General features: G+C 39.5%; 2 protein-coding genes across 2 annotated transcripts; both read left to right on the plus strand.

Annotated features, from left to right (window-relative positions):
- The first annotated feature begins 539 nt into the window (after window positions 1-539).
- Window positions 540-2,048, plus strand: LOC145731952 (uncharacterized). Its single transcript, XM_081983947.1, has one exon. The coding sequence runs from the start codon at window positions 540-542 to the stop codon at window positions 1,587-1,589; it is 1,050 nt and encodes a 349-aa protein (XP_081840073.1). The 3' UTR covers window positions 1,590-2,048.
- A 10,215-nt stretch (window positions 2,049-12,263) lies between these two features.
- Window positions 12,264-12,870, plus strand: LOC145731560 (uncharacterized). Its single transcript, XM_081983394.1, has 2 exons — window positions 12,264-12,395; window positions 12,516-12,870. The coding sequence occupies exon 2, from the start codon at window positions 12,516-12,518 to the stop codon at window positions 12,846-12,848; it is 333 nt and encodes a 110-aa protein (XP_081839520.1). The 5' UTR covers window positions 12,264-12,395; the 3' UTR covers window positions 12,849-12,870.
- Window positions 12,871-13,225: the final 355 nt, after the last annotated feature.

Raw genomic sequence — 13,225 nt, forward strand, 5'->3', positions numbered from 1 at the left:
ATGTAAATTTCGTAGTATAAATATTCCCACTATTTTGGCAAACAGTCAGTCAGAAACGGGCAGTCAAAACTGAAACGTCGTCAAGTCGAAGACAAGTGTGAAAAATCGGTTAAAGTCCAAAAAAGACCTAATGGGGTCAAGTTCTAGTCATGTTCAGTAGTGCAAAATAAGTTCTACCAAAATTCTTCAGGGTGCAAGATTTGTGAAACTAAGGTGTTTGGAAAACCCTTCAAAATTCTCGTAAAGAAACCTCGTAGCCGCTTGACCTAAAGCCTGTCACTTCAACTCAACTCAACATTTCCAGAAGGTACGTTTAAGCCAGAATTGCTTGTGGTTGTGTCATTTAGGGTATAGCCCTTCCCCTCGAACCCCAGAAAATAAGCTTGTAAGACCCAAAATTGGAAGAAGGCATTTTTGGGCCATTACATTTGGTGTCAGGTGTGGGGTTGTTAAAACTATCCTAGAGGAAACAAAGGGTAGAAGGGGCAAGTTACACTTGGATTAAAAGATAAAAAAAAATCCAAAAGCTATCCCTAAACATGGAGAGAAGAGGTAGAGGAGCAGAACAACAAGCCAACCGCCATGACCAGCAGCCGACTAACCCCGTTGTTAATAATGGAGCAGTTATGTGCTTAGATATAGTATCAACATACGACGGACAAGGCTCAATTGGAGACTTTATGTCAATTATTGAAGAAACAGGTATTTTAGCTAATTGGAGTGACCGACAGAAAACTTGCATTGTCAGGCTTAAGTTACGTGGTAAAGCCAAACAATTTATTGATTCGGAACCTGAACTGCAAACTACCGCAGATTGGGCTAAGCTTAAGCAGGAATTACGAACGCAGTTTAGCCGCCCTTGTGTGAAAGGATCCGCCATTAAAAACTTCATTGAGTGCCGCCAACGCATAGGAGAAACCTGTCGTCAATATCTCACCCGTCTGAAGCTGCTTGCTAATAAAACCCTGGAGTTGGCTGGAGATGCTACGGATGACGCCGCTGACCGACGTAAACTGGAAAAGGACATCTCCACACAATTTGTATTGGGCTTAGTGCATCCCTTAAAACAACGGGTACTTAGTAAAAACCCAAGCAACTTGACAGCAGCGTTAGAGTGTGCCGAGCAAGAGGAAAGTATAGAGAATCTAATTCATTCATCCACCAGCCGAGAGTGTCGAGCCGTCAAATTGAACCAACAAAACGTACAGCCTAAAAAGTATTATTGTAATATTTGCAAGAAGCCAGGACACACGGACAACTACTGCCGAAATGCAAATTCCCGAAATCTCCGTCAGGTTCGAACGAGAAATAACTTATGCTTTAAGTGTAACAAACCAGGGCACTACCAAGGAGACTGTCCTGATACTAGACGAGCAACTCAAGTTTACAATAACCAAAATAGAAATACTTCTGTAAGGGCCAGAAATACAACCACTAGCAATCAGCAACAACGAACCTGCTTTAGATGTAACCAACCAGGACATTTTGCTAGGGAATGCACCGCCGAAATTGGGTCTTTAAATTTAAACTCCGACGCAGCCGCTTCCCAGCCCCGAAGCCCGGCTGTCATGGAGGCAACGTGGGAATAAGTGAAAGTGTTAGTGTAGGGATAAACATTTGCGAGTGGAAGAGAATCTCCAGGCCCTGCAATGTTGCTAAGGTAACAATAGCTGAAAAGTTATATTGGGCACTGATAGATTCTGGAGCTGTTTTATCCCTAGTTAAACCCTCAGTTGCTCAGGGGTTTATACCGTTACAAAATAGTGGAATTAACTTAGTGGATATTCAGGGAAATAGTATTCCCATTTTAGGAAGCACGTATTTGCGTGTAGGCATTGGGCCAAGAAGAATTGTGGAACATGAGTTCAAAGTACTTGAAACTGAGAGTTTTCAAACAGATTTAATATTGGGTCTCGATTTTTTGCATAAACATGGTGCAACTATTGATTGGGGAAGAGGAGAAATGGTACTCCTAGGAGAAAAACTACCTCTATATGAAGAGAATTTGGGGAGTTTATATGGGACTTTAAATGGACCACCAGTACAGAATCAGACACATTCACACACTGCTATCTCCAACTATCATTCATCGTTGCTACCAACAACGAGGGATGGGGGCCTTCAAACGATTGGTAGTCGTTTGGAAGCAATGGAAAATTCAAACTCAGAAAAGCATGGATGTTCTGAGGGCAAACTTGTATGTTCCGGTGATTTTAAAATGGATTCACGAGCTGCCCAAATGTATGACTCCGAAGTCCGGGGAGAATTTTTAGATGAGACTCGTTATGTGGAAAATGAGGGAAAATCGTGGAAAATTTTATTAGAGGAAGATTTAATTATACCCCCAAGAAGTGAGGTGATTTGTTTAGCTAGTATAGCTGATTCTTCAAGAGTTACGACTCAGCATGTTGTCATAGAGCCATGTGAAGATTCTCAGCAGGGATTACTAGTTGCGAGAAGTCTCTGTAAAAAAGGGGACAAGGTGCCTGTGAGGCTCATGAATGTATCAGATAAAGATATGCTGGTACAGCGAAGACAAAGGATAGCAGACGTCTTTGAAGTGGATATTGAGAATAAGCCTGATGTACAAGTAATAATAAAGCAATTGAACCTGGAAGACGTCAAAAGCGACGACGAAGCCAAGCTAAAAAGATTGGTTGTAGAATTTATAGATATTTGCCATTCTCCTGACCAAAAGTTGACTTGTACGACAAAAGTGACACACCGTATCATCACTGAAAACGTACCGCCGATAATAAAGAGGCCATATCGAGTACCGTATCATCGACAACCAATATTGAGAAGGGAAATTCAGAAATTATTAGATGACGGAATTATTGTAGAAAGTCAGTCTCCGTGGAGTTTCCCTGCCATATTAATTGAAAAGCGAAGACATCCAGGTGAAGAGGTGCAATATAGGCTTTGTATAGACTATCGTGAACTCAATGCAATAACAAAAACAGATTTCTTTCCCCTGCCTAACATTCAAGAAACTATTGACAAATTGGCTAATGCGGAATTGTTCAGTACCATGGATTTAGCATCTGGTTATTTTCAAGTACCCTTACACCCTGAAGATAGAGAAAAAAGTGCATTTTCGACTCCAGAGAATCACTATGAGTTTACTAGAATGGCCATGGGATTGAAGAACGCACCTGCTACATGGAGTCGCTTGATGAACCAAGGGATGTTATGCGCAATTACTCGTAACCGTCTCCAATAAGACTATGTTCATGTCTCCAGTGACACGAATCTTACAAAAACATGCTGAAGAAATAGAGTGCACCTCCATAATTCCACCTATGTACTACGTACATAACAAATGGTTTGGATTTGATGCCTATCCAGTAATCGGGCTTCAGCCGCAAGAATTGAAAGATGACGAAGAACCATATCAATTCGAAAGCATTAAAAATTTAGGCTCGGGCGGCATCTATACTGACACAGAAATTCATCGAGCTCAAGACGCCATGATGTTCAACATGGAGAGGCCAGCCCTGAATAATATATTGTTACGAAAAATGGGCGGACAACCGATAGATTCACAAGGTTTTACGACCTTATCGATGTTTGATGCCAAGGAAATGGAAAAAATCGCATCATCCACCTTACAGAGACTGTATGGGTGGTTTACAATTTTAGGGGATATATCGAGTGGAATACTTGGACTCTATGTAACCTTCCGGATTGTTAAGTTTGTCTTTGAGACGACCTTAAATGCGTTGGCCATCCATAAAGCTCTTGGATGCAGTTTCCACATGCTTGCTTCATTTTGGGATACTCTAACTCTATTTGTATTGCAACGGAAAGAAAAACCCAGCAAGGATGTGTCGACAAACTCTAAGCCTCCACAAACAGACCGAAAAATAAGCGCAAGCGCTCCCAGTGAAAGCAAGGAATATGAAAACCAAGAATCGGTTAAAATATTAAATAATTCCACGCAGGCTGAAGCTACGTATTTTCAAGTGCGAGAAGAGCTTTCCGAAGTCCGGCAATTGGAAAACATTGACGATGCACGTTGCGACTTTTTTGTTCGTAACCAAAGTGAACAAAACAGGAAATAAAGATGCCATAAAACCGCCTTTAATCTGTACAGTTAAATTAACCTTTTTGAACTCAACATACTTAAACAAATTTTGTCGAGGAACTCACATTCCTCAACCGACCCTGGCCACGAAAAGGAATTTGAGAAGTCCGCAGATTCCTAGTCTATACCACGGATGATGCTTAAAATGACGTAAACTTTAAGTCCATATAAGAAGCAACAATTAAATGGGGGATAGCCAGTGTTTAATCCTGCCGATTGTGTTACTGAATTCGAAGATACTCTAGTTATTACTTTGGAAAAAAAAAGAGTTAACAATCAGTGATGGAGTACATAGTAGTTTTTCTCTACTATGTCCGATTAGTACGGGACAGGGGTAGCAAATTTATGTTGTACCGGATGGCTCTTTACCACCTATGGGAACTGGCGACTCTTTACCGACCCCGAGTGACTCAACCCTTGGAAATAACCCGGGCTCTATTAAATTTATGGACGGAAGTGATCCACTTGGAGTTCCAATTGTTGAGAACAGACCCCGCCCGACCATGTGACTGTGCCTTCTGCGTCCCTCCTCCACCGAATATGTTTACACCGACGCAATTCTGAAACGCATGGGGCAATGTCAGGATTGAAGGTTGCGCCTTCCGGCGATGTAGCCCAGCTGAACCCCCACAACCGCACTTAAGACCCCAAACTCACTCTCAGGAAGTCGCCGCCGGATCACTAATGCCGCCGCCGATGCAACCCATGGTACCGCCAACCCGCCAGGATCCAGTTGGCCGAACAAGGCAAACGCGAGTTCATAGGCCAATCGCTAGCCGACCCTACCCAGTTTTGGAGGCAGACCTTTTGCCTGGAAGCCAAACGGGGGTACGCATACGACGGGCCCCTGATCCAAACCAGCCAGGAACATCCCGAGAGTGACCGGTTGGTAATTAGTCGGTACGTTAGTTTATTCTTAATTTTTTTTTTTATTTCTTAATTTTTTTTTTTTAATTTTTTTTTTTTCGTTTTGAGTGCCGCATATTTATTTACCTTTTCAATTGTTTATGAGAGTAATCATGGAACATTATTTTATTGTTACTAGATTTTATTGAGTAATCGTAGGATAGGATTTATACGTGCATAGTAGACTTAAATTTTATTGTGACTGGCACGCGTAAACGATTGTTGTTAGACCTTCTGGACAGATTTGCTTATTCGACAAGGTTTTCATACATTGCCTTAGGTCAAGTGCGATGTGAATGACTCGGATTTACGCTGAACATATGATTCAGAGTAGTACATTTTATATTTGCTTTGTAACAGTGTAATAACAGTGTAAGTTTGTATATATTTTATATTTGCTTTGTCCTACAGGGATGGGTGGGATGTGATGCCCCGGGAAAATATTAGCAATTTTCTTTTGTTTATTTTTCAAAGTCAAAATTGTAATCAAAATTAAATTAAAACTTACGGAATTAGTTTGAGGCACATCTGAACACTACTAGACACAACACTTAAATGAAAGACTAGTTTGAAAGAAAAATCTGACTTCAAATCCTAAGCCAAACCTCTAAGACATATAATTGGCCAGCGTCGTTAATCCAGAAGCGGGGATATATTTCTATTAGTAGGTGTTTATAAGGAAAGGAATTTTTCCAAGTCATACGGTCGCCACAAATTCTCACCTTTTTGACCCCAAGCAAAAATGATTTATTGCCTGCAGCTGCAGGAAAAAAAATATTATTATTTATTGCACTCGGCGACATGTTTTTGAAATTCCACCTTTTGACCTGTCGCATTCCTGCTCACAGAATGATGTAAATTTCGTAGTATAAATATTCCCACTATTTTGGCAAACAGTCAGTCAGAAACGGGCAGTCAAAACTGAAACGTCGTCAAGTCGAACACAAGTGTGAAAAATCGGTTAAAGTCCAAAAAAACCTAATGGGGTCAAGTTCTAGTCATGTTCAGTAGTGCAAAATAAGTTCTACCAAAATTCTTCAGTGTGCAAGATTTGTGAAACTAAGGTGTTTGGAAAACCCTCCAAAATTCTCGTAAAGAAACCACGTAGCCGCTTGACCTAAAGCCTGTCTCTTCAACTCAACTCAACATGTCCAGAAGGTACGTTTAAGCCAGAATTGCTAACTAGACCTAAGTCTTTGGTACCGACCGTACCTAGCTGAGTAATTATCTATGTTTCTGGAATCTGAATAAATGTTTGATCCAAGATTGGTGGTTGTGTCCTTTAGGGTATAGCGCTTGCCCCTCGAACCCCAAACATAAGCTTGTAAGACCCAAAATTGGAAGAAGGCATTTTTGGGCCATTACATAAAGCTTGCGGTATTTATTTGTGTTGTAGCGTGGAAAGAAATTGTTTTGCTTTCCCTCAATAATTTTTTACTTTTCCATTTGTATTTTTTTGTATAGATATAGACCCGAAGTATCAAATATGATCATCGAAGAACAAAAAAACAATGAAAGGCGAAAACTATTAATGATGAAAGTCAAAGCAATACTAAAGATGATGAATGATGAATTTGAAGCTTATAGAAAAATCTGCGAGATCAAAGAAACATCCTTCACCACTAGGAAGTGCCATGGCAATGATGAGGCTCAAATACCCAATTTCTATAAAGAAAGAAAAAGCCATGTCATACAGTCTACCAACCAACATGCTTTTCCTTGGGCGAGAAGGGGAAGACAAACACACTCACGGGAGGATATTGTGCAAGAAAGAAGCCATAAACTGGGGGGTGACAAAAAGCCGAGTCCCTGATGAAAATATTGTGCAAGCCATCAGAATATTGTATGGTCCATTGGAGAAAGAAGTGGAGGCTTATTTTTCTATAAATTGGAAGGATGCTAGAACAAAGTTTGGACAGCCAGTCATCGAAAGAAGATACGTGCCCACTCAAACACCTGCTTTTCGAATGAGAGCAGATAAAGAACTAAAATGGGGAGACACGGACTAGAAAATGAGTGACACTGGTTTGTCAATTTTTAAGTGGAAAAACAAAAGAAGCGTGCATTTATTATCTATCACGATCCTCAAATTTTCTCGACTGTGAATCGAAAATCGAGAAATGGGCAAGTCGAAGATATAAATTGTCCCAGTATTTTATTGGACTATAACATGAATATGGGGTTTGTGGATAAATTGGATCAACTTAAGATTAGATCGACGAAGTAAATTGTGGCATCGTATATTTTTTCATTTTATTGACATTTGTGTAGTGAACTCATATATACTTTTCAAACAAAATGGGCAACAGATATCTCGATAAAGATTTCAGAAGAGCCGTAGTCAGTGGACTAGTTGCCGAGAAACTAGTAGAGCTTAAAACTACTAGGTTCTTAACTTAGCTTAAAACTACTAGTTAGTTCTCCACTGTGTATTAAAAAGAATAAACCAACCGTGTCTTCGGAAATTAGATTGAAAAGTTCTGCCCATCAGCCCGAAAGAAGCACCAGAAGACGCTGTGCATTATGTAGCACTAAGACGAATCAAATACGAACAGAGTGGACCTGTTCAGTATGCAAAGTACCGTTGTGCTTGTCAAAGTCGAGAACATGTTTTCAACAATACCATCACAGAAGGTAAGATAATTAAATAAATATATACATTTTTCGTTAAAAGTGAGAATAACTTTCAGGCATAGTGGTATCTCTTAAACGAAAAGGCATCCGAACTTCGTCGTACAGACTATGGAGTGCCTCAAGGGTCAATACTTGGACCTTTGTTATTTATTATTTATATTAACGACTTAGTAGGCTGTGACACCTCGGCTGATTTTGTCCTTTACGCAGATGATACAACCATAGTTAAAAAGGCTGAAAATATTGATTCTTTGAATGGTCACCTAAGTGAGTCTCTAACTATTGTCACTGACTGTTTTGTGGCCAACCAGCTGAGCATGAATGATGCAAAGAATCAGAAGCTAATTCTATCTACTCGTGCCACCAGTAATATTCCCAACGATCCTATCAAATTTCTTGGAGTTAAAATTGACTCAAAACTCTCATGGAAACCTCATCTGGCTGATGTATACAGCAATGTGGCATCGGGTGTTTTTGCGTTGCGGACACTTGCTTCCACAATCTCAAAAGAAACAGCTTTGACGGTTTATTTTGCTTGTGTGCACTTTAAAATTTCCTATGCTGTTCTAGCCTGGGGACATGCGACTGATACAGTGAGAGTGTTTGCCCTGCAAAGGAGGGCTATTAGAATCCTCAGTAATATCGTTTACAGAGACAACTGCCGATTTTATTTTTCAAAATTGAAAATTTTGACTGTATATTCACAACCCATACATCAATGGGCCTTTTGCAATGTTCCGTTTAGGTGAAAAATGTTATATAATTTTTGTATGTGTTTCTAATGTTGTTGCAATGTTAAAAGTATAATGTATGTTTTTAATGTGTACTGGACATACCTATTCGATATCTGAGGTACATTAGTAAATGATATTAGCTTTATGGAAGAAAAGAAGAAGAATGTGTTCCCAACCTCACTTTAATAATGTCATCTAAACGAACTCCAAAAAATATAGCTTTTATGTCTTCAAGGCATAAAAGGCGGCTAAGAGAAAATATCCTAAAAGGCTTACAAAATGCTTGTCTGACTAATAATCCCTCTGGGAATTACTCTACAGGTTCCATTTTTTCAACCACTCAAACTGTAAGCTCGACTTTAAGTATCAGTCAAATTAGTTCTGACACTAATTTAACATTAGACTAGTCCTTGATTTCAATAGCTACTTCAAGTGTGTCTGCTACGTCAACTCCTCCTATAAGTATACCTGTTCCAGGCCCTGCTGATATTTTTGGTAATATGAATAATCATCTCTATGGTAGTAGTTCACCTACAAACAATTTTGATACAGATTCTGAAAGTGAGTGTGATTGGTTAGAGTGTATCAATGCTAGTAATAGCAACTCCCTAGAAATGTCTTCTAATTTAGTTGATGATTTAAGGAGTTGGGTAACTGAGTGTAATATAGCTTTAAACCACACAAGTAAACTCTTAAAAATTCTCATAAGTCACAATATTAATGTGCCTTCAGATGCCAGAACACTAATGAAAACCCCAAGTCACGTTTAATTTATGAGCCCTTCTGGGTTCACCAATTAAACTGACTCACGACGATAAACGTCGCGCCGGGATCTCAGTTTTAGGGATGGAATTAAACACTGAGTTTTCCTTGTATAACACTTAAATCTATTAAACACGGAATACACAAATGGATGCACAATACGGTTGTAAATAAAAGGTTGACAATTAACAATTGTACTTACATAAACATAGCTAAGGACTTAGCTTTTCCGGGCAATGGCTTGGTCACTTTGCGTTTAAACAATTTCGGAGAACTGACTAATTAACTTAATCTTTTCCCGAGGAGAGTCGACATTACGACTTCTCGGGTCAGCTGGTCACACTACCGTTGATCGGTTCACACTTATCCCACACTGCTAGAATCGGCGTATTTTATACCCGATTGATCGGCTGACGCAGTTTGTTATTGTCGCTTGTTTTTCACGTTTCTGCAAAGCAGGTGGTGGTGATTCATCACCGATACGGTGCACTCGGTGCATGACACATTCGGTTGCATCGTGATGCGACCTTGCCTCGTGCGCTTAACATTTCGCAATCCTCGATGTTTTTTAAGTTAATCAGTCCATCTTTTCAATCAATGGATTTTCCATTCGTGACATATGCCTCCGCCCCAGAAAAACTGGTCCCCAGTTTTATATGAATAACAATAAAAACTTTAAACAGTAGAAAAAAAACATATCGTTAACATAAATTCAAAAATGTACATGCGTACATACCAAGGTATTATGATAAATGGTTAGTAGGTTTACATATGTGAGTATTTCATGGTACTCAGTTAAGTTTACAATCATGTCCTAATAATAAGTTAGTACTTATTCTAACAAGAAACCTAATATTCGGTTCCGGCAATGGCAGAACAAAAAAAAAAAAAAAAAAAAAAATATCGCAACACTGAGAAAAGTTCAATAGAGGCTTAGTCCTATGAGCCACACTTCGCATTTCACATCACTGAACATCATTGTGATCACTGTTCCATAAATATTTGTGGTGTGGATCGATCAATGAATCGATGATTCGGCTTGCTTGGACCTTCGTATCAATGTACAGGCCCATCGGAAGTTCCAACAACAATAATGGCTCATCATAGTTTGCCTCTTTCTTACATAGCCCTCAGTGTTACATGAAATATAAGACAAAAGGTTAGTATGTGTTACTTAAGGCTTAATATACAATATTATGTCTGATAACAAAATTAATTTGAGCATCATTTGTAACCTTTATTTATTTGTTAGTATATACGATCCATTTTCCATTAAAAAATAAAAAATGGAACGTGTGAAATTCATTTCCAAATGCTGTAAAGCAAGGAATCCCGTGTATGCACCGCGTAATCACAATTAGTCATGTAAACAACGTCGACTTTTTATGTTAGTGGCTCGTTATCAACCAACAAGATTGTTGGAGCGTCGTCTCAGGAATACTCGCCTCTTCAGCGAAACATTTTTTATCACACCTATTAGTTCATGGCGCTAAAAAATAATTGGATTAATTTCATGACAATGTGACTAGATTATACTCGCTATTTGGGGATAATATGACACCATACATTCTAAAAAATTCTTATTGTATATATTTTTTTTTTATATATATCATCCACTTGTGTATATCACGTCTGCATATGCATATATATATAGCCATTAAAATACAAAACAATACATAATAAACAAACAATAATAGGGTAACATAGATTAAATTGCAGATCTCATAGCTGCTGATACGTATATGGCCCCGTGTTGTCGAATGGTTCTAATTGCGCGATAAACGGCTGTGTTACCGCGTGTCTAAAAACTTCTTCAGTCTGTTGCTGATTAATGGACCTCCCTTCTGGCACCTGCGCCAGGTTTTCCGGATTCGGGCCTAGTGCCGGATTGCGGTCGACCTGACTTGCGTGCGATTCAGGAGATCCAAATGCACCCCCAAAAGATGTGCCAGCAGAATTGACTTCTGATATTTTATCCCTTTCCTGCGTTTGGGGCACTACTGGTACCCGAAACTGATATGTCATATCATGCGCTACATAAGCATGTGGATATGGCGGATGACCTGGTTGATTCAAAAATTGAGTTCTTCCGTACACACATGTAGCACAAGGACATCCTTGCAAAAATACATTTTCCCATGCTCGCCAAAAATCCTCAGGTCGATATTGAGGCTGTTGGGGTGATATGCAAATTGCACAATCACATGTCGAAAACGGAGTGCCCCCTTGACGTATTTTCTCGCTAAGTAGCAGTATGGTATACTCCGTGTGAATGATCTGAGTCCACAGGCCAAGTAGAGATTTTGTAACCCCCAATAATTGTATTGGTACCACTTGATCAAACTCTCCTTGCAGTTCCCACAAGTGGTACAGTGCCAACTTGTATAAATACAGTTTGGTGTTTATTTCGGTAACACACCTAATGTAAAACAAGAAATTCACGATCCATTCCATTTTTGGCACTTCCGCGAAACTTATAGGTTGACTTTACCTAAGTGTTACTTCACGACCGATTTCTAAAATGACACTGTAAATTGTTGACCCATTCGGGTTTATTTAAACTAATCCAGTAATTAGTCATTATTCATAACTGCGCGTAGCGATGAATCAAATTTGTCTTATCGCTCGCGAATTAGTTGCTTTCTTTACCAAATGCATAAACAACTAAATGGTCAAGGTGATTATTACACCGACAACATCATTACTTATCTTCATTTGTTTGTAGGTACCTACATTACAATAACAATATTACATGTAACCATTTTTTTATCTCATAGGGAAAATTAAAGTGATATCTGTTCTTGAATTTTAAAAATTTGCGCAATAAAAATTCAGACGCAGATAACAGAATAAAATCCTTGGGCCCTGTAAAAATAGGTACATAGCTCAATATGTGGAGCCGTACATTATAATTGTTACTTTGTTTCAACATTATGCTTAATTGCATTTTTGCATTTTATGCATTAATCGGTCTGCACTGAACAATGTCTGGTCTCATTAAGATATTATTCCGAACTAGCCAAATCAGCGAATCCCATGGGTTTAAGCATGGTGCACCATTTGGTTCGTTGGGAAAACATTTCTCTGATAACCTTAACATTTGACAAGTTCATCGTCTGGAAGTATTTTGCTAATTTCAGCATCCTGTCTTTTCGGTAGAGAGGGATCTGAATTGTATTTATACGGTTTTCTTATCACATTCTCCACAGTTCGTCCTCTGACCACCACGGGACTTTACAGTGTATCTTTTTGTAGTGTCGTGTTTTTTGAAAGTAAGTATAAGTGGTTTCTTTCCTCTTTTTTTTTTATTCATCATCTCGATATATTTTTCCTTCCAAAGAAAAATTCTTTTTTGTTTCGCTATCCAATGTTAACAATATCTTCCCTTTCAGATGGAACCTGGAAGTGACGTTCCCCCTGAAAAGGTCCGGGGCCGGGGCCGCGGTGCTGCCCTGATGGCCCTCCTGGCTGCCCAGCGGGCCAAACGCACCGTGGGTGTGGCCAGCCTCAAGCTGGGGGCTGCAACCGATGCTGGTCCCTCTACGGCCAGCGAGGCGGAGGCTCCCCCTCCAGTGGCAGGGGAGGTGGAGGCTCCTCCTGAAGTTCCTGCATCCCCAGAAGACCAGGAGGAAGGCGTCAACGACGCCTCAACAGCGGTGGCGCCGCGTTTGGCTGTCGAAGCCATTGGCAGCCACGCAAAAACTGTCAATTTTTATTTTTTTTAAAAAAATAAATTATTAACCGAAATGCTTGTATTATTTTTGTTGCGGGGTTCCTTCTGGTGTCCATGGGTCATGGTAATGTAAAATTCTGCTTACATGGACCACTTCAGTTTTAGATTTTGGCGAAATGCCCTTTCGTATCTCATAGTCCACATCAGACATTTTCCGATTTATGTAATAAGGACCAAACCATCTAAGCAGTAATTTTTCACTTTTTCCTACTTTCCTAATAGGGGTGAAAACTTTTACTTGGTCCCCCACTTCAAATTCAACATGGCGGTGTTTACAATCATAACGTAATTTATCTATGTCTTGACGCCGTTTTATATTTTCAACTGCCAAATTTCTGACTGCTAAACCAATGTCTCTAATTTGGTCGC

The sequence above is a fragment of the Ips typographus genome, linkage group LG7 (genome assembly GCF_016097725.1).
Source record: "Ips typographus isolate SLU linkage group LG7, UJ_Ityp_2.0, whole genome shotgun sequence".
NCBI classification, from domain to species: domain Eukaryota; kingdom Metazoa; phylum Arthropoda; class Insecta; order Coleoptera; family Curculionidae; genus Ips; species Ips typographus.

What these genes read in the sequence shown, in the direction of transcription:
- LOC145731952 (XM_081983947.1), top strand. Translation starts at nt 540, where the DNA reads ATGGAGAGAAGAGGTAGAGGAGCAGAACAACAAGCCAACCGCCATGAC.
- LOC145731560 (XM_081983394.1), top strand. Translation starts at nt 12,516, where the DNA reads ATGGAACCTGGAAGTGACGTTCCCCCTGAAAAGGTCCGGGGCCGGGGC.